This window comes from Macaca thibetana, chromosome 19, assembly GCF_024542745.1.
Source record: "Macaca thibetana thibetana isolate TM-01 chromosome 19, ASM2454274v1, whole genome shotgun sequence".
NCBI lineage: Eukaryota > Metazoa > Chordata > Mammalia > Primates > Cercopithecidae > Macaca > Macaca thibetana.
This window is the reverse complement of record NC_065596.1, coordinates 45,484,932-45,506,345: the sequence shown is the minus strand read 5'-3', so window position 1 is coordinate 45,506,345 and position 21,414 is coordinate 45,484,932. Positions and strand designations below refer to the sequence as shown.

The window sequence follows — 21,414 nt, the reverse complement described above, 5'->3', positions numbered from 1 at the left end:
ATGACTAAATGCCCCTTACCACTGGCTGGTCCCCAAGCCGGGAATAGAGGAGGAAGCTGTGTAGGTCTCCATGCTTCATGAAAGGTAAGATGACCACAGGTGCTGGAAAGCTCTCTCGTTCAGAACCCTGGAAACAGACACCTGAGCCCCCCAGATAGCCCTGTCACTCCTACTGGGCAGAAGGGGAAGCCAAGCCCCCTCCCAGCCAGCCTCCAGCGTCTCCTTCTCACTCCCCATCCAATCTGGCCACCATATTGTCTGGGGGGTACTGGCAGTGGCAAGGACCGAGCTGCAGAGAAGCCGTTTCCAGCACAGTTCCCAGGGACATTTCCGGAGCCCTCCTGGGGACCTCAGCTATTTCTGGGACTGGTCAGAGGTCACATTCCAAGCTGAGGGAGAGTAGGAGGGGGAAGCTTGCTGACCCTGAAGGAGCGGGGAACAGGAAGCCTGGAAGTTTGATCTTCCCATGGCCAGAAGAAGGGGTCTTCCCTCTGCAATGGCCCCCATGGGGCCTGTAGACCCCTTGAATCTGCTCCTCTCTCACCGATGAGCCTCATGACATTGGGATGGTCGAATTCCTTCATGCAGACTGCTTCACTCAGGAAATCCTCCAGCTCTGACCTTGTGCAGATGGCAACTTGAGGGAGAGAGAAAGGTGGGTGTGGTGGAGGGGAGGAGAGGGAGGACTCTCTCTCCACCTCCTCTCCATCATCATCATCATCATCATGATCACTCATCTTCATCAAACATGATTAGTAAGTACCAGGTGCCATACTCAGCATTTTATGTGTGTGTATATATATATATAGAGAGAGAGAGAGAGTGGGGTTTTTTGTTTGTTTGTTTGTTTTGTTTTGTTTTTGAGATGGAGTCTCACTCTGTCGCCCAGGCTGGAGTGCAGTGGTTCGATCTCAGCTTACTGCAAACTCCGCCTCTCGGGTTCAAGCAATTCTCCTGCCTCAGCCTCCCGAGTAGCTGGGACTACAGGCGCCCGCCACCACACCTGGCTAATTTTTTGTATTTTTAGTAGAGACGGGGTTTCACCATGTTAGCCAGGATGGTCTCGATCTCCTGACCTCGTGATCCGCCCGCCTCGGCCTCCCAAAGTGCTGGGATTACAGGAGTGAGCCACTGCGATTGGCCAACTTTGTATATATTAACTCATTTAATCTTCTCAGGTGCTACTATTATCATTCCCATTTTATTGTTTTGTTTTTTGTTTTTGAGACAGGGTCTTGTGCTGTCACCCAGGATGGATGTGATCACAGCAATCACAGTTCACTGTGGGTTCAAACTCCTAGGCTTGCCTTCCTGAGTAGCTGGGACCACAGGCACGCACCACCATCCTGGATATACATACATACATATATATATATATTTTTATACATACATATATAAAATATATATATTTATACATACATATATAAAATATATATATTTATACATACATATATATAATATATATATTTATACATACATATATATAATATATATTTTTTTTTTCTTTTTTTTTGAGATGGAGTTTCGCCCTTGTCCCCCAGGCTTGAGTGCAGTGGCGCAATCTTGGCTCACTGCAACCTCTGCCTCCCCATTTCAAGAGATTCTCATGCCTCAGCCTCCCAAGTAGCTGGGATTACAGGCATGCACCATCACGCCCGGCTAATTTTTGTATTTTTAGTAGAGATGGGGTTTTACCATGTTGGTCAGGCTGGTCTCAAACTCCCCACTTCAAGTGATCTGCCTACCTTGGCCTCCCAAAGTGCTAGGATTTCAGGTGTTAGCCACCATACCCGGCCAATTTTTTAAGAGAGGGAGTCTTGCTATGTTGTCCAGGCTGGTCTCAAACTCCTAACCTCAAGTGATCCTTCCATCTCGGCCTCCCAAAGCACTGCGATTACAGGCATGAGCCACTGTGCCTGGCCTATCTCTACTTTAAAGATGAAGAAAGCAAGGCACAGAAAGGTTACAGAGTCTGCCTAAGGGAACGAACACACGGCTTGGAGGTGGAAGAGGCAGATCTCAAACCCAGGCAGTCTAGCTCCAGGGTCCACCTGTTCACAACCACCCAGGCTGCTCCCTAGCACTTCCCTACCTGCCCTGGGGACCCATACAAGTATCATCCCATTTAACAGTTCAGAACACTGTGGCTCACAGAGGCAAAATGACTTGCCCAAGGTTGCACTGCTGGGATTCAGACCCAGGCCAAGACTATAACCAGTGAGAGGTTGTGTGGGAAGGATCGCTTGAGCCTCAGAGGTTGAGACTACAGTGAGCTGTGATCCTGCCACAGCACTCCAGCTGGAGCAACGAGTAAGACTCTGTCTCAAAAAACAAAAAACGTAGGCCAGGTGTGGTAGCTCATACCTGTAACCCCAACACTTTGGAATGCTGAGGTGGGTGGATCACGAGGTCAAGAGATCGAGACCATCCTGGCCAACAGGGTGAAACCCCATCTCTACTAAAAATACAAAAATTAGCTGGGCGTGGTGGCGTGCACCTGTAGTCCCAGCTACTTGGGAGGCTGAGGCAGGCGAATGGCGTGAACCCGGGAGGCGGAGCTTGCAGTGAGCCGAGATCATGCCACTGCACTCCGGCCTGGTGACAGAGTGAGACTCTGTCTCAAAAAACAAAAACCAAAAAACAAAAAACGTAAACCTGAGGCTGGGTGCAGTGGCTCACGGCTGTAATCCTAGCACTTTGGGAGGCCAAGGCAGGCAGATCACCTGAGGTCAGGAGTTCAAGACCAGCCTGGCCAACACAGTGAAACCCCGTCTTTACTAAAAATACAAAAATTAGCTAGGCGTGGTGGCGTGCGCCTGTAATCCAACTACTTGGGAGGCTGAGGAAGAAGAATCGCTTGAACTCAGGAGGGGGAGGTTGCAGTGAGCCGAGATCACGCCACTGCACTCCAGCCTGGGCAGCAGAGTGAGACTCCTTCTCAAAACAAAACAAAGCAAAACAAACAAACAAACAAAAATAACCTGGTACACAGGAGGTGCTCAATAATGAATGAGTGGGTAATGACTTCATAGCCCAAGCTTTTAAGCCCTGTAGTTCAGAAAGGATCATTCTCTACTCACCACCAGCCCCAATCTGAACCCCCTATGCTTCTCCTTCCCTGTGTGTGAAGAACTTAGCCCTGGACTTCCTCTGCTATGTAACCCTGAAATGGCTCCTGCCCTCTCTGATGATGTAAATAATATAGTCCTAGTCCACATTAACAAGCATGTCCTACTTGCCACCCTCAGCATGAAGTGCTTTGCCTCACAGCTTTGGAAGGTGGGGACATTAGGGTCCTTTTTTCCAGATGACAGGTGGGAGGCTCAGAGAGGGAAAGTCATTTGCCTAAGATCGCATGGCTGGTAAATGATTCAGCCAGGTATTCCTCATTCTAGAGCTTCTCCTGCTCTGCTATGTATCACAGCAGGCCAGCCCCTGAAAACTACATTTCCCTGGCTCCCTTTCCTAGTGGTTTCCTCTTGGGATTTGCCAATGAGAGGTAGGCCCTGATGGGAAACTGGCAGGTAGCGTGGAGGAAGGGAGAAGTCAGGGTATTTCACCCTCTCTCTGCTTCTGGTATTCCCTTGGTGGTGGTTGTGTCTCCCGTGTGTGCATGTGTGTGTTTCAATTTTTTTTTTTTTCAGACAGAGTCTTGCTCTGTCGCCCAGGCTGGAGTGCAGTGGTGCAATCTCGGCTCACTGCAAGCTCCATCTCCAGGGTTCAAGCGATTCTCCTGCCTCAGCCTCCCGAGTAGCTGGGATTACAGGTGCCCGCCACCACACCTGGCTAATTTTTGTATTTTTAGTAGAGGTGGGGTTTCACTATGTAGATCAGGCCAGCCACGAACTCCTGACCTCAGATGATCCACCTGCCTCAGCCTCCCAAAGTGCTGAGATTACAGACTTGAGCCGCCACGCCCAGCCATGTGTGTTTTATTTTTTTAAAACAAAGTCTCACTCTGTCACCCAGATTGGAGTGCAGTGGCATGATCATAGCTCACTGCAACCTCTGCCTCCCAGACTCAAGCGATTCTCCCACCTCAGCCTCCCAAGTAGCTGGGACTGCAGGCATGTGCCACCATACCCAGCTAATTTTTTGTTATTGTTATTATTATTTTTTTTTTCATAGAGATGTGGTTTCACCATATTGCCCAGGTTGGTCTCGAACTCCTGGACTCAAGCGATCTGCTGCCTCGGCCTCCCAAAGTGTTCTTCTGGGTTTTTAGCTCCCACAGAGCAACCTCTAACTTTGTGATACCAGCTCCTGCCTGGTGTCCCTAGCTGTGGATTCTGGTAACACCACTTGCTCCCTCTGTCCTTCAGGCCTAGGGATGGAAGTGACTTCCTGCTGCTGCTCATCTCTGGTTTCCCTCCCTGCCCCAGATGTTCCTTCAGCCCATTTCCCACCTTTATACTAATCTCCCCGTATTCAATTCCTTCTGTTGAAGTACCTGGCAGGGGCTCCATTGCCTATCTGGAAACAACAGAAGTTCTAGGCTATGGTTAACTTGCTGTTAACTTTTCTGCTCTCTTCTTTCTCAGGGGCATAGGGAAGGGGCTGGGGGTCCCACACATGTGCATATAACTCACTCTTCATTGTCTTCACAGCCACCTTGAGGATGGAGTCGTCCTGGTTGAGCTGGCCTTCCATCACGGCTCCAAACTCTCCTGTGGGGGGCCAGAGGGAGACACTGACCTCACATGGCCTGTGGGGACTGTATTTCCTATAGTTGGGTGGGAGTGTGGAAGTGCAGGATCTCAGAAGTTCAGAAGGATGTGTGTATGCTGCAGGGGGACTCACCTTCTCCCAGAGTCTTCCCCAGGGCCACCTTGTGCCGGTCCACCATCACATCCCGCAGCTTCTCCTTCAGCTCTTCACTGATGCCCAGGCTGTTCACTGCATGCAAGGTTGGGGTGGACAGAGCCATGGGGCAGGGCTGACATTCAGGTGACATTCACCCACCAGTAGGGATAGACCCATTATTGAAACACTGATATACTTCTGCACTGATTCAAAATTAACTACTGCCCTCAGCACCCGCCACTTCCACCCCAGCTCCTCCTCTGGACCCCCTGAACCTTCTCTCAAAGGGAACTAAAGGCGTAAAGCCTGGCCACACTCTTGCTCCAGTGGGCACCCTGATGGGTCAGTGCCCTGCTGTACCAGTTGTTAAAAATATTTTGTTTGCCGGGCACAGTGGCTTACGCCTGTAATCCCAGCACTTTGGGAGGCAGAGGCAGGTGGATCACTTGAGTCCAGGAGTTCAAGGCCAGCCTGGGCAACAAGGCAAATCCCTGTCTCTCCAAAAAAATACAAAAATTAGCCATGTGTGGTGGTACATGCTTGTAGTCCTAGCTACTGGGGAGGCTGAGGCAGGAAAATTGCTTGAACCCAGGACACAGAGGTTGCAGTGAGCTGAGATCACACCACTTCACTCCAGCCTGGGTGACAGAGCAAGACTCCGTCTCAAAAATAAAATAAAATACAAATATTTATTTTGCCGGATGCAGTGGCTCATGCCTGTAATCCCAGCACTTTGGGAAGCTGAGGCTGGTGGATCACTTGAGTCCAGGACTTTAAGACCAGTCTGGGCAACATGGCGAATCCCCGTCTCTAGAAAAAATACAAAAGCTAGCCATGTATGGTGGCACATGCCTGTAGTCCTAGCTACTCAGGAGGCTGAGGTTGGAGGATCACTTGAGCCCAGAGGTGGAGGTTGCAGTGAGCTGAGCTCATGCCACTGCACCCCAACCTGGGTGACAGAGCAAGACCCCATCTCAAACAACACACACACACAAAAATATTTCTTGCTATTGAAGTATAACCTGCACAAATTGTAAATAAGCAACTCAGTGTATTTTCTTTTCTTTTTCTTTTCTTTTTTATTTTTTTAAGATGGAGTTTCGTTCCTGTTGCCCAGGCTGGAGTGCAATGGTGCAATCTCAGCTCACCGCAACCTACGCCTCTCAGGTTCAAGCAATTCTCCTGCCTCAGCGTCCCGAGTAGCTGGGATTACAGGCATGTGCCACCACGCCTGGCTAATTTTGTATTTTTAGTAGAGAGAGGGTTTCTCCATGTTGGTCAGGCTGGTCTGGAACTCCCGAACTCAGGTGATCTGCCCATCTTGGCCTCCCAAAGTGCTGGGATTACAGGCGTGAGCCACCACGCCCGGCCAACTCAGTGGATTTTCACAAATCAAACACAAATGTGTAACTAGCACTCAGGACAAGAACAGAACATGACCTGCCCTCCTAGGGGTAGCCACTTTCTTGATTTCTGTTACAATAGATTAGTTTTGAAATGTTATAAAAATGGAATCACATAGTATATTCTCTTTCGTGTCTGGCTTCTTTCACTCAACATGATATCTATGAAATAGTTATAATCTAGTTGTTGTTGGGTGTAATTGTAATTTATCCATTTTCATTGTTATATGATCATTCTCAAACAAATTGACATCAGGACACCTTTACATTGTTAGAATTATTGAGGACTAGAAAGAGCTTTTGTTTATGTGAGTTACATATATATATGTGTGTGTATATATATATATCTCAATATTTCTGTATTCAAAAATAAAACTAGCTGGGCACAGTGGTTCACGCTTGTAATCCCAGCAATTTGGGAGGCCAAGGAAGGAGGACCACTTGAGGCCAGGAGTTGGAGATCAGCATGGGCAACATAGCCAGACCCCATCTCTAAAAAAAGAAAAATTTTTTTTGGAAACAGAGTCTCACTCTGTCGCCTAGGCTAGAGTACAGTGGCACAATCTCAGCTCACTGCAACCTCCACCTCCTGGGTTCAAGTGATTCTCCTGCCTCATCCTCCTGAGCAGCTGGGATTACAGGCGTGTGCCACCACACCCAGCAAATTTTTGTGTTTTTTTTTTTAATGTAGAGGTGGGGTTTTGCCATGTTGCCCATGCTGGTTTCAAGCTCCTAGGCCTCAAAAGAAAACCTATGAGGTTTATTTAATTTTTTTTTTTGTTTTTTTTTTGAGAGAGAGTCTCACTCTGGTTCTCCAGGCTAGAGTGCAGTGGTGCGATCTCGGCTCACTGCAACCTCCGCCTCCCAGGTTCAAGCGATTCTCTTTCCTCAGCCTCCCGAGTAGCTAGGATTACAGGCATGCACCACCACACACATACAAAAATTTGTATACTAAAATTTTTGTATTTTAGTATACAAAAATACTAAAATTTTTGTATTTTAGTAGAAATGGGGTTTCACCATGTTGTCCAGGCTGGTCTCAAACTCCTGACCTCAAGCAATCTGCCCGCCTTGGCCTCCCAAAGTGGTGGGATTACAAGCGTGTGCCACCGCGCCCAGCCTGATAGATTTTTAAAACAAGAATATACAAGGTCCATCAGCTGTCAGAGTGATGGATGACATCATCCCACATCAGGGAGCCTCTGGAAAACTGCACTGAATGCTCGTGAGAGAATGAGAAAGCAGAAGAGCAAATAATGTCTTGGTAATAGTATGAAAATAGATTTGACCTTATGGGCCCCCTGCAAAGGTCTCGGGGACCACAGGGGACCAGGCTCACACCCTGAGAATGGCTGCTGTATGTTACTCAGTTAAATCACCGGAACATCGTTGCTTCTTCCTTCTCTTCTTAAATAAATGTCTTTCCCAGCCCTTTCCAAACATCCCCCTGGGGCCCTGGCGGCTTTCTCATTGTGTGCTAGGAAGAGACCTAGCTTTTTCTTTCTGAATTTCTGTTTCCCTAACTGAAAGATGAGCTCCTTTTTTTTTTTGAGACAAAGTCTTGCTCTATCACCCAAGCTGGAGTGCAGTGGCCCGATCTCGGCTCACTGCAACCTCTGCCTCCCAGGTTAAAGCAATTCTCCTGCCTCGGCCTCCCAAGCAGCTGGGACTACAGGCGTGCACCACCACACCTGGCTAATTTTTGATGGGGTTTGACCATGTTGGTCAGGCTGATCTTGAACTCCTGACCTCGTGATCTGTCCGCCTTGGCCTCCCAAAGTGCTGGGGATTACAGGCATGAGCCACCGCGCCTAGCCTGAGATTCTTTTTTTTTTTTTTTTTTCCTGAGACAGAGTCTCTCTCTATCGCCCAGGCTGGAGTGCAGTGGCACCATCTCGGCTCACTGCAACCTCCACCTTCCGGATTCAAGTGATTCTCCTGCCTCAGCCTCCCGAGTAGCTGGGATTACAGATGTGCACCACCACGTCTGGCTAATTTTTGTATTTTTAGTAGAGACAGGGTCTTGCCATGCCGGCCAGGCTGGTCTCGAACTCCTGACCTCAAGTGTCTGCCTGCCTAGACCTACCAAAGTGTTGGGATTACAGGCGTGAGCCACTGCGCCTGGCCAAAAGAAGAGATTTGACTGGGCCTCTGAGATCCCCTCCTTAGCTGAGACCTTCCATGACTTTCCAGTCTTCTAATGGAGAGTCTATAGTTCTAAGATTTTATTATTTCAAAAATATAAGGGTGTAGAGTATATGCATATAACTTTTCAGGCCAAGATCGATTCTATCTCTCTACCAATCTATAATTCCAAGAGGTAGTAGAGTGTGGCAGTTAAGAGTATAGACTTCAGGCTGGGCGCGGTGGTTCATGCCTGTAATCCCAGCACTTTGGGAGGCCAAGGTGGGTGGATCATGGGGTCAGGAGTTCAAGACCAGTCTGGCAAATATGGTGAAACCCTGTCTCTACTAAAAGCACAAAAATTAGCCAGGCGTTTTGGCATGTGCCTATAGTCCCAGCTACTCGGGAGGCTGAGGCAGGAGAGTCACTTGAATCCAGGAGGCGGAGGTTGCAGTGAGCCGAGATCATGCCACTGCACTCCAGCCTAGGTGACAGAACAAGATTCTGTCTAAAAAAAAAAAGTATAGACTTCAGAGCAAAAGTGCCTGGGTTCAAATCCCAGCTATCCAATTTACAAGCTGTGTGGCCTTGGGCAAGTGACTTAATCACTCTGCTCCAAAGCTGCCTCATCTGTGAAGTGAAGGTGATAAGAAACCCACCTCCAGCTAGGCGTGGTGGCTCACGCCTATTCTCCCAGCACTTTGGGAGGCCAAGGCAGGTTGATCACTTGAGACCAGGAATTCCAAGAACAGCCTGGCCAACAAAGACGGGGTTAGTAAAACCCCATCTTTACTAAAAATGCAAAAATTAGCCAGGCGTGGTGCCATGTGCCTGTAATCCCAGCTACTCGGGAGGCTGAGGCATGAGAATTGCTTGAACCCGGGAGGTGGAGGTTGCAGTGAGCTGAGATTGAGATTGTGTCACTGTGCTCCAGCCTGGGTGACAGAGCGAGACTTTGTCTAAAAAAAAAGAAAAAAGAAACCCGTGTCCTTGGGTTGCTCTGAGGGTTAAATGATACATGTAGAATGCTTAGAATGGAGCCTGTCACGTAGGTAGTGCTAGGGTTGCCTGTGATTATTATCACATCATCACCATCTAATCTCAACATTATTTCATCATCATCATTTCTTCGTGATTGTCATTATCTTCATCATTATCATCATCATTGCATCTTCTAAGATCCAATGGCTCTGAGGTTTGGTGTTTCTTTTCTTTCATTTATTTATTTATTTTTCTTTCTTGAGACAGGGTCTTGCTCTGTCACCCAGGCTGGAGTGCAGTGGTGTGATCATGGCTTACTGCAGCCTCGACCTCCCTGGGCTCAGGTGATCCTCCTACCTCAGCCTCCGGAGTATCTGAGACTATAGGGGAATGCCACCATACCTGGCTAATTTTTTTTTTTTTTTTGGTAGAAACAGGGTTTCGCCATGCTGCCCAGGCTGGTCTCGAACTCCTGGGCTCAAGTGATCCTCCCACCTCGGCCCCCCAAAGTGCTAGGATTACAGGCATGAGCCACCACACCTAGCCTTGGTGTTTCTAAGATTTACTGTGTCTAAGATTCTATTCCTTGAAAGTTCTCTGTGGTTCCACAAATCTGTTATTTCTAGGGGCTATGATTCTGCCATGCTAGTATCCCAAGGCCTTCAGAAACGTTTGGCTGACACATCTATAGAAGCCCAGCAGGTCAGATTCTCTATAGCCTTTAGCTCCAGGCCAGGGCAGTGGGGCACAGGGTTCACTTACAGGTAGCTTCAGTGGTCCGGCGACTGTAGGACTTGCGCACGCGGTACCTGACTACCAGTTCACCTCTTTCCACTGTTGGCTCGAACACTTCTCTGGGGGGGAGCGGGGGAGTAGGTGAGGGCAAGGAAAAACCATGTGGAACCCCCTCCCCAACCAGCAGTTGAGCAAGTAGCATCTCAGCCTCAAGCCCTGCCTGCCCTCTCTGCTAGCATTTGCTGAGCATGTCTTGGACAGCTACCTTCCGCCTTCCGTTCACTCCACACACCCCCTTGCCCTCATTCTTTTTTTTGAAACAGGGTCTCACTCTGTCACCCAGGCTGGAGTGCAGTGGTGCGATCTCAGCTCACTGTAGCCTCCATCTCCTGGGTTCAAGTGATTTCTGTGCCTCAGCCTCCCAAGTAGCTGGGACCACAGGCGTGTGCCACCACGTCCGGCTAATTTTTGTATTTTTTAGTAGAGACAGGATTTCGCCATGTTGGCCAGGCTGGTCTCAAACTCCTGACCTCAAGTGATCCACCCGCTTCAGCCTCCCAAAGTGCTGGGATTACAGGCGTGAGCCATCGCGCCTGGCTTCCCTTGCCCTCATTCCAATTCTTGGTCATCACTCCTCCTGCACCAGCCTCCTCACTGGCCTCCCTGCCTCCAGCCTCTCCATCCCAGGCCACACAGCCTCCCCATGTGGTTCCAACTTACCCATAACGGGTCTCCTTCTTTCGCCGGTGGACAAGGAAGAGAGCCAAGATGAGGACACAGGCAGCGGCCACGACTGCTCCTAGCAGTATATACCACCAGGGCCACGAGAAGGCAGGAGCTGAAGTTTCCTTCACTATCGGGGGTACGAGGAACAGGTCATGGATGAGGCCTTGGATCCAGCTCTCTGGGACCCAAAGGGGTGATGTTGGAGGGAGGCAGAAGGCCTCGGTAAAGATGTGCACATACTTGATGCGGTGTGTGATGGATGCATTCACATATCTGAATAGGCTGGGCTGGACAGGGTATGCAATGGATGTGATACAAGTGCATGTTAAGGCAGGAGTGTGTGAAAGTTGTAGGATGGGTGAGTTGAGAGTGGGATGGAGGCCAGGTGCAGTGGCTCACGCCTGTTATCCCAACACTTTGGGAGGCCAAGGCGGGCGGGTTACTTGAGGCGAGGAGTTCAAGACCAGCCTGGCAGACATGGTGAAACCCTGTCTCTACTTAAAAGATATATATATACAAAAATTAGCTGGGGTGCTGGTGCACACCTGTAATCCCAGCTACTCAGAAACTGAGGCAGGAGAATCGCTTGAATCTGGGAGGCAGAGGTTGCAGTGAGCCGAGATCGCGCCACTGCACTCCAGCCTGGGTGACAGAGCGAGACTCCATCTCAAAAAAAAAAAAAAAAAAAAAAAGAGCGAGTGCCAGCACAGCTCAGTTGGTAGAGCATCAGCCTTTTAACCTGGTGGTCCAGGGTTCAAGTCCCTGTTTGGGCGTTTGTAGTTTTCCTTACTTTAAGTTACCACATATTACCCCACCAAGATCCAAAAAAACAGAAGAGTGGAATGGATATTTGAGGAGTGTGCATTGAGTGTGGAATGGGAGAGAGAGATGTGTGGAACGGGTTATGAGTGTGCCAGGAGGGCTAGATGAACATGAGATGGGTGTGGAGAAACCTCAAGTAGCATAGGTTAGTGTGAGAAATGTGATGATTGTGCAAGGAGGGTGGACTAGAGTATAGATAAACAGGTGAGTGGGGAAGGAGATCCTTGCAGTGTAGGACGGTGCATGAAGCGTGTGCACGGAGGGCGAGGCTGGTGAATGAAGGACTAAGGAATATCTTTTTTTTTTTTTTTTTTTTTGAGACAGAGTCTCGCTCTGTCACCCAGGCTGGAGTGCAGTGGCCGGATCTCAGCTCACTGCAAGCTCCGCCTCCCGGGTTCACGCCATTCTCCTGCCTCAGCCTCCTGAGTAGCTGGGACTACAGGCGCCTGCCACCTCGCCCGGCTAAGTTTTTGTATTTTTAGTAGAGACGGGGTTTCACTGTGTTAGCCAGGATGGTCTCGATCTCCTGACCTCGTGATCCGCCCGTCTCGGCCTCCCAAAGTGCTGGGATTACAGGCTTGAGCCACCGCGCCCGGCCAGGAATATCTTTTGAGGAGAATGCAATGACTACAAAAGGATTTTCTTTCTCTCTTTTTTTTTTGTTTTTGTTTTTTTTTTTTTTTTTTGAGACAGGGTCTCATTCTTTCACCCAGGCTGGAGTGCAGTGGCCCAATCTCAGCTCATTGCAACCTCTGCCTCCCAGTTTCAAGCAAATCTCCTGCCTCAGCTTCCAAGTAGCTGGGATTACAGGTGTGCACCACCATGCCCGGCTAATTTTTGTATTCTTTTTTTGGTAGAGACAGGATTTCACCATGTCTCCTGAGTAGCTGGGACTGCAGGTCTGTGCCACTTGGCTAATTTTTTTTTCTTTTCTTTCTTTTTTTTTTTTTAATTTGAGACAGAGTCTTGCTCTATTGCCCAGGCTGGAGTACAGTGGCGTGATCTTAGCTCACTGTAACCTCCGCCTCCCAGGTTCAAGCAATTCTTGTGCCTCAGCCTCCCGAGTAGCTGGGATTACAGGCTCGCACCACCACGCCCAGCTAATTTTTGTATTTTTAGTAGAGATGGGTTTTCGCCATGCTGGCCAGGCTGGTCTTGAACTCCTGACCTCAGGTGATCCACCTGTCTCAGGCCTCCCAAAGTGCTGGGATTACAGGCGTGAGCCACTGCACCCGGCCACAAGGGTTTCCATAAAGCAAGGAATGAGGGTGAAATAAATATCCAAAGGGATATGATAAGCATATACAGGGTTGAATGGCTGCTGGAAAAGTTGGGGGTGTGTGAAGTGGGAAGAGTATTCATGAAGTCTTAGATACAAGGAGTGAGCAAGGAACTTTAAGGATGTAATTGCAGTGTGACAGAAGTGTGCAGTGAGCATGCAAAAGATGTGAGAAGGGCAGATGAGGAGTATGGGGTGCACAGAAAGGGGGTATAAAAAGGGCAGGGGTGGAATGGAGTGTGTAAGAAATAAAGATCGTTATGTGCTGAGTGTGCAAGGGGTTCAGGGTGAGTGTGCAGAGTGAGATGGGTTGGGATTAGTGAAGGGTGAGGGAATGATGTCTATGGAGTGTGGGGTAAGCATGCAAGGAGAATCGGGTGTGGGAAAGTTGTGGACAATGTTTTTCAGTGTTTGCAATGTGAAAGGTATGGTAAGTGCGTACAAGGTGTGCAGAGTTTGTGAATGAGAAGTGTGGTTGTGCAATGGGCCTTGGGATTCATGTGGGAGGAATGGATTATAATGGGATGTATGTGAAAGGAGGGTGGAATGAGCTTGGAAAGGGTATGTGAAGAAATGCAGGAAGGGATGTGAGGAATACTGAAGGCTAGTGGGTTGAGTTACAAGAGCGGGCTGTAATAGTGCCCAGAGGATACAATGAGTGTAGGAGGAATGTTTGAGAATTGTTAGAGAAATATTTGAGAGGGATGGATGTGAGGAGGATACCTCATTCCTCCATCCATCCACCTTTCTACTCATCCCTTCATCCATTCATCCACTCACAAATCCATCCATCTGTCCATCCATCCATTTATCCAACCATCCATCCATCCACCCATCTACCCATTCATGGATCCACTCACCACCCAGTCATCTTTTATTCATCCACCTATCCACCCCATCTATTAATCCATTGACCCACCCACCCATCCACCCTCTATATATCCATCCATCCATCCACCCATCCGTCTACCCATCCATTTATCCACTCACCATCCAGTCATTTATCTGTTCACCCACCTATCCACCCTCTATTCATCCATTGACCCACCCACCCATCCACCCTCCATATATCCATCCATCCATTTGTTCATCCATCCACCCACCCACCCACCTGTCATTCCCTGAATACCTACAATGTGCTATGCTAGGCCATTATAGGCACCTCCATCAAGGACCACACAAACTCAAGAAGTAAGTTAGAGTGATGAGTTCGAGAAACATGAAAGGGATGTGCAATGAGTATGTATGGTGACAGCACCCCCACTAGGTGTTGAGGGGAGGGAGGGAGGAGACGGGGTGTGGAAGCCCTTACCCAGCTGGTGGACTGGCTGTGCTTGCCCTGTGAGAAGAAAGGACAGAGGAGACGTGCTCAGAGAGGACAAGACTGGCGTGGCACAGGTAAGGGAGTGAGGGTGTGGCACGGGTAAAGGAGTGAGGCCATGGCATGGGTAAGGGAGTGAGGGCGGCTCTCGGTAAGGCTCGGGGTAGGAACAGGGCCTAGGTTGCGGTAACTCTGAAAGGTACAGGGAGTAAGTCAGGGCTGTCAGGGAGAAATAGGGTTAAAGCAGATTGGGCATGGCTTTGGACTTACCTGGGCGCCAGGCCTCCAGGGGTACTGGGAGGCTCCAGGGTCCATCCCCAGCAGCAGTGTAGGCTGCCACACACACTGTCAGATTGGACACAGACCCGTCCCCCTGCAGCTCCAGGGTCACCTCTTGCCTTAGCCCTATGTCCATTAGCACCTAGGGGGTCCAGAAGTGGCATCAGGGTAGAGCCTCACCCCCAGCTGTTAAGCCTTCACTCTTGGGCTCAATGCCCCATCTCTTTCTCAAAGCCCTCTCCCCATCCTCCAACTCCTCATCCTTCCTTGTCCTCCCCTTCATCTCTCATCCTCATCCTTTAACCTGTATCCCTCCATCCCCTTCTAGCTTCCCTTTCCATCCTCTCTCCCTGCGTCAGGGTATTGCTAGCCCTGATAGCAGTGCCTTTGTGCAAATTGGGAAAAGGTACCCCTTCCCCAAGGTGCTATACAACTATCTGCTGTGAAATCGTTATAGTAAATACAAGTCTGCTCAAATGCTTTTGCAGTGGTTCAAAAATAGCCATTCCCCATGCCCTCCCCTAGACCCCCTTATTCTCCCCAGAATGTGAATATGAACCTTCCCTGAACGTGCCCCTCTAGGCGTAGAGCAATTGCGTACTACCCAACGTGCACAACCGTCCATGTCTGCCCTGATATCTTCTCCTCCCTGTCTCCCTCCCCCGCCAGCCACTCCACTCCAGTCCCACCAGCAGCACCCACCTCTGGGGTGTCCTGGCCTTGATACGCCAGCCGGTACCCTAACAGGGTACCCTGCAGGGGCGCCCGGGGCTCCTGCCAATGCACGAAGGCCTGGCTCCCATTCCGCGTGGCACTAATGTTCTCAGGGGGGCCCAGGGGCACTGGAGGACAGGGAAGAGGGGAAGCTGGCACCCCCACCTCTTCCTGACCCCCTCCCCTGTTCCCAGGAAATGGGTGCAGGGTGCCAAGGGCACGCACGTGGGCAACTCGTGGAGGCCTCCCATGAGCGGAAGCACAGGGGACAGAAGGGCTGGGAGAGAGGCCAGTGGGCAGTGCTGCTGAGGGGTCAGAGATTGGACGGGAAGGAGATTGAGGCCATGAGGGGTAAAGGGGTGAAAGGGGACAATGGGGGTGGCACTGATGTAAGCAAAGTCCAGTGGGGTAGTGGTGACGTCTCCCTCCCCAGCCTTTCTTACCTCCCTCCGGCGTCTCCACAGGAAGCCAGTGTGTCCAGGATGAGGGGCCCTGGCTGCTGGTGCATGCCACACGGATGTGATAAGGGGTGTGAGGATGGAGGCTGCCCAGCCGAAGCTGGTGGGGGGGCACAGATGCTTGCAAGGTGAGGGGTTCCTCTGGGGGGTCTGGTTCTCCCGCCTGGATGCCCACCTCATTGTCTGACAGCATAGCCTGGGGAGAGGGAAGGGTGTGAGGACAGAACGACCAAGCAATCACATGAGATGGTCACACAGCTCCCAGTGGTGGTGGTTCTAGTGTGACTACACAACTTTGCAAGGGTGTGTGTGTGTGTGTGTGTGTGTTGCAGCGCCATGCTGGGATAACACAGGCACCTGGATTTGCAAACCAAGGAGATCATTTGGTTGTATACGACGCGGTTCCAAAAGCCACCTCTGGCAAGACTCTTCCCTCTCTGAGCTTCGGTTTTCTCCTCGGGCAAATGGGGCCTTAGAGGATCAAATGCCTTACAGGATTGTTTAAAGATTAAATGTAGTTATGCCCAAAGGATGCCACAGTACATGGCGGGTGGTCAGCACCGATAATAATGATGCATAGTGTGATGACAATAATAATGCAAATAGACTGGGCACAGTGGCTCCCGCCTGTAATCCCAGCACTTTGGGAGCCCGAGGTGGGCGATCACTTGAGGTTAGGAGTTCGAGACAGGCCTGGCCAACGTGGTGAAACCCTGTTTCTTCCAAAAATATAAAAAATTAGCCAGGTGTGGTGGTGCTCGCCTGTAATCCCAGCTACTCAGGAGGCTGAGATAGGAGAATCACTTGAACCTGGGAGGTAGAGGTTGCAGTGAGCTGAGATCACATCACTGCACTCCAGCCTGGGTAACAGAGCAAGACTCTGTCTCAAATAATAATAATAATAATAATAATAATAATAGCATGATATTGTGAGATTCCATTTATATGACATTATACTACAGGCAAAAGCATGGTTCTAGAAGCAGAAGTGTGGTCATCTCTGGGGCCTGAGGGAGCCTTGTTGGGGACTGGAAGGGTCTATGTCTTGATTGGGACGGTGGTTACATGGTGAATATGTGTATTACACAATCTCAAGGGTGTCCAATCTTTTGACTTTCCTGGACCATAGTGGAAGAAGAATTGTCTTGGGCCATACATAAAATACACTAACACTAACGATAGCTGATGAGTTAAAAAAAAAAATTCACAAACAAATCTCATAATGTTTTAAGAAAGTTTATGAATGTGTGTTGGGCCTCATTCAAAGTCATCCTGGGCCACATGTGTTAGACGACCTTGATCTAGATGTAGACTGAAGATTATGCATGTCATATGTCTCATTTCTTTTTTTTCCTTTACTTTTTTTTTTTTGGAGATGGAGTATTGCTCTGTTGCCCAGGCTGGAGTGCAGCGGCGAGATCTTGGCTCACTGCAACCTCCATCTTCCAGGTTCAAGTAATTCTCCTGCCTCGGCCTCCCAAGTAGCTGGGACTACAGGCACCACCACGCCCGACTAATTGCTGTATTTTCAGTAGAGACAGGGTTTCACCATGTTGGTCAGGCTGGTCTTAAACTCCCGACTTCAGGCAATCCGCCCGCCTCAGCCTCTCAAAGTGCTGGGATTGCAGGTGTGAGCCACCATGCCTGGCCTATGAGTCTCATTTCATCACCCGAGCTGGAGTGCAGTGGCATGATCTCGGCTCACTGCAGTCTCCACCTCCCAGGTTCAGGCAATTCTCGTGCCTCGGCCTCCCAAATAGATGGGATTACAGGCATGAGCCACCACGTTTGGCTAATTTTTTTTATTTTTTTTTTATTTTTTAGACGGAGTCTTGCTCTGTCACTCAGGGTGGAGTGCAGTGGCACGATCTCAGCTCACTGCAACCTCCACCTCCCAGCCTCAAGCAATTCTCCTGCTTCAGCCTCTCGAGTAGCTGGGGCTACAGTAATGCACCACTATGCCTGGCTAACTTTTTTGTATTTTTAGTAGAGACGAGGTTTCACCATGTTGGTCAGGCTGGTCTCAAACTCCTGATCTTAAGTGATCTGCTGCCTCGGCCTCCCAAAGGGGCTGGGATTACAGGTGTGAGACACCACACCCGGCTTTTTTTGCATTCTGTGTAGAAAAAGCGTTTCACCATGTTGCCCAGGCTGGTCTCAAACTCCTGACCTCAGGTAATCCACCCGCCTCAACCTCCCAAAGTGCTGGGATTACAGGCGTGAGCCACTGTGCCTGTCATGTCATATATTATCTTAATTAAAAAAGAAAAACATGTCCAACATTTACTGAGTGCCATTCTTAGCCCTTGACAAATCTGAATTCATTTGGCCTTCACATCAACCCTGTTGTCCTGTGGTAAGTATTATGCTTATTCCCACTGTACAGATGACAACACTGAGGCCCAGAGAGATGGAATCACTTGCTCAAGGTCATCCGTTTGTCAGTGATGAAGCAGGGACCTGAACCCCATCCTGTCCCCATAGTCTTCACTCTACTGGCGGTAAGAATATCAGTAATGGTAATAATACCTCTTGTCTGTGCACAGAGGCAGTTTAGCCTAGTGCTGAGGAGCACGGGTGCTGGATCTGGGGCTCAAATCCAGGCTCTACCATTCCCTAGCTGTGTGCCTCAGTCTTCTCATCTGTAAAATGGGATGACAGTGGCTCCCTACCTCATGGGGTTGACTGAATTGGGGCATATAAGCATTTAGAAGACTGCTTGTGCATACGGAGTGGCATTTATTATTTTATTTATCTATTTATTTATTTATTTATTTGAGATGGAGTTTCACTCTTGTTGCCCAGGCTGGAGTGCAATGGCGTGATCTCAGCTCACTGCAACCTCCGCCTCCCAGGTTCAAGTGATTCTCCTGCCTCAGCCTCCTGAGTAGCTAGGATTACAGGCGTGCACCACCACGCCCGGCTAATTCTGTATTTTTAGTAGAGACAGGGTTTCTCCATGTTGGTCAGGCTGGTCTCAAATTCCCAACCTCAGATGATCTGCCCGCCTCAGCCTCCCAAAGTGCTGGGATTACAGGCGTGAGCCACCACGCCTGGCCTGACACTTATTATGTTATGTGTGTTTCCTGGTAACAAGTGTCAAGCTCTGCATAGCAGCACAAGTTCCCATACCTATTCTGCCCCAGGAATGGCACACTCAGGGTGGAGGGGGCCACCGCTGGTGTACACATCTGTATAGCCCTGCCACATGGAACCACAAAACCCCCATAACCACACAACTCACAGCCACGCACCTCAGGAATGCTGCAGCCAAGGACTTCCCCTTCACCCTGGAGACCCCAGCCATATAGCCACACAGTATGTCAGGAAGGAGTTTACTGCCACAGGGTGTGGGATCTAAAGCCAGATTCCTTGGATCTAAGTCCTGGGTTGGATGCTGTTTGCTGTGTGATCTAGAGTGAGTGTCTTAACTTCTCTGAGTCTCAGTGTCTGTCTCTGGAAAATGGGCATCACAGTTCCTACTTGTCAGGGTATAAGGTTTAATGACATGATGCATATAAACTGCTTTGCACGTTATAATTATCAACAGCTAACATTTGTTTTCTTTCTTTCTTTCTTTTTTTTAGGCAGGGTCTCACTCTGTCACACAAGCTGGAGTGCAGTGGTGCAATGACAGCCCCACCTAATTTTTTAATTATTTGGAGAGATGGGGTTTCACCATGTTGGCCAGGCAGGTCTCAAACTCCTAGGCTCAAACGATCCACCTGCCTCGGCCTCCCAAAGGGCTGGTATTATAGGTGTGAGCCATGGCACCCGGCCTACAAACATTTCTTGAGTGCCAAATATGTACCAAGCTCCCTGTCAAGCACATTCCTGGATGAACTCATTGACTTTGCACTACCACCCTATGGGGTCCATTTCTTTTCTCATCCCCATTGTACAGACAGGGAAGCCAAGGCCCAGAGAGGTTCAGCAACTTGCCCAAAGTCACACAGCCCCCATGGGGGGAGATGACACCACCACGAGACCTGGGGAGGACTGGGGGCAGATGGTGGGTACAAGGAGGGGGTGAGGCTGTCACCATGCCTGCTCTCTGACCCACAGTGACAAACAGGAAGAGGAACCTCTACCAGGACAGAGGGGAGATGGGTACAGACAGTTGGTCTCCCCATGCCTGCTCCCACTTCTCTTTTCCCTGGGACGGCTGTGACCCTCCCACTGGAACTCTTCAGCCCTAGCCCGTGTGCAGCAGGAAGTGAGACCTGGAGAGGGAAGAGGACACACTTCTGCTTTCCTGGGAACACTTGGTGGATGTGGGCAGGGGTGCAGCTGATGCCTGACCTGGCATTTGAGGTCTCCCAAATCCGGCTGGCCTCTGGGATTGAATCTCAACTTAGGCTTTCTAGCCCCTGGGAGGGGTGGAGGGTAGGGAAAGGTCACTTCCCCTCTCTGGGCCTCAGTTCCTTACCTTGAAAAAGGGAAGATTAATAGCCACTATTTTTTTTTTTTTTTTCTGAGACTGAGTCTCACTCTGTCACCCAGGCTGGAGAGCAGACGTTCAATCATGCCTCACTGCAGTCCTGACTGTCAGGCTCAGGTGATTGTCCCACTTCCGCCTCCCGAGTAGCTGGGACTACAGGTGCGTGCCACCATGCTCAGCTAAATTTTTTGAATTTTTTGTACAGACATGCCTCAGCCCCATGAAGTTCTGGGATTACAGGCGTGAGCTATCATGCCCAGCCAACAGCCACTATTTTCTAGGTTTAAAATGACAAGCAGATGGGGTTGTGCTCAGGGCATGTAAGTATAAGACAATTCCTGTTTAATCAAGCACTGACTCTAAACATTTTCTCAGGGCCCGGCATGGTGGCTCACGCCTGTAATCCCAGCACTTTGGGAGGTCGAGGTGGGCGGATCACTTGAGGTCAGGAGTTCGAGACCAGCCTGGCCAACATGGCGAAACCTTGTCTCTACTAAAAATATAAAAATTAGCTGGGCATGGTAGCGGAAGTGGGACAATCACCTGAGCCTGACAGTCAGGACTGCAGTGAGGCATGATTGAACGTCTGCTCTCCAGCCTGGGTGACAGAGTGAGACTCAGTCTCAGAAAAAAAAAAAAAAAATAGTGGCTATTAATCTTCCCTTTTTCAAGGTAAGGAACTGAGGCCCAGAGAGGGGAAGTGACCTTTCCCTACCCTCCACCCCTCCCAGGGGCTAGCTACTCAGGAGACTGAGGCAGGAGAATTGCTTGAACCCAGGAGGCTGAGCTTGCAATAAGCTGTGATCATGTCACAGCACTCCAGTCTGGGTGACAGAGCGAGACTCTGTCTCAAAAAAAAAAAAAGAAAAGAAAAGAAAAAAACAAAAAACAGTTTATAAGGAGGTTAGGAGCATGACATGGGTTTGCTATGACCTTGGACAAGCTGGTTAACCACTCTGAGCCTTAGTTTCTTCATCTGGAAAATGGGTGTATCCATAGACCCTCCTTCACAAACACAAGAGGAGGTGTGCGTAAAACTTTAATGCAAGGCCTGGTGCACAGCGGACACTCAGTAGAAGTTGGTCATTCTTCATTACTGTCATCTACCACCATAGGCACTGTCCACCCCCTATCTCCAACATTCTAATCTCAGAGAACTTCAGACCAGAATTCAGCCTTATATTTACAGATCTGTGAGTTTGGTTTTGGTTTTGGTTTTGGTTTTCTTCTTTCTGTCTTTTTTTTTTTTTTTTGAGACGGAAGTTCGCTCTTGTTACCCAAGCTGGAGTGCAATGGCACGATCTCGGCTCACTGCAACCTCTGCCTCC

The 21,414-nt window shown here is 49.5% G+C and overlaps 1 protein-coding gene across 3 annotated transcripts in view; it reads right to left on the bottom strand.

Annotated features, from left to right (window-relative positions):
* The window catches only part of AXL (AXL receptor tyrosine kinase), a 44,368-nt gene that overhangs the window by 9,159 nt on the left and 13,795 nt on the right, over window positions 1-21,414 (bottom strand). The window contains exons 7-16 of one of the 3 annotated variants that reach the window (XM_050768417.1): window positions 15,631-15,841; window positions 15,176-15,315; window positions 14,465-14,615; window positions 14,186-14,212; window positions 10,767-10,950; window positions 10,074-10,165; window positions 4,801-4,896; window positions 4,590-4,667; window positions 545-637; window positions 20-141 (exon numbers count right to left, since the gene is read on the bottom strand). In XM_050768417.1, the coding sequence (XP_050624374.1) occupies window positions 20-141; window positions 545-637; window positions 4,590-4,667; window positions 4,801-4,896; window positions 10,074-10,165; window positions 10,767-10,950; window positions 14,186-14,212; window positions 14,465-14,615; window positions 15,176-15,315; window positions 15,631-15,841 (1,194 nt within the window). The remainder of the gene's footprint in view (window positions 1-19; window positions 142-544; window positions 638-4,589; window positions 4,668-4,800; window positions 4,897-10,073; window positions 10,166-10,766; window positions 10,951-14,185; window positions 14,213-14,464; window positions 14,616-15,175; window positions 15,316-15,630; window positions 15,842-21,414) is intronic. The other 2 variants (XM_050768418.1, XM_050768419.1) reach the window with 2 other exon arrangements.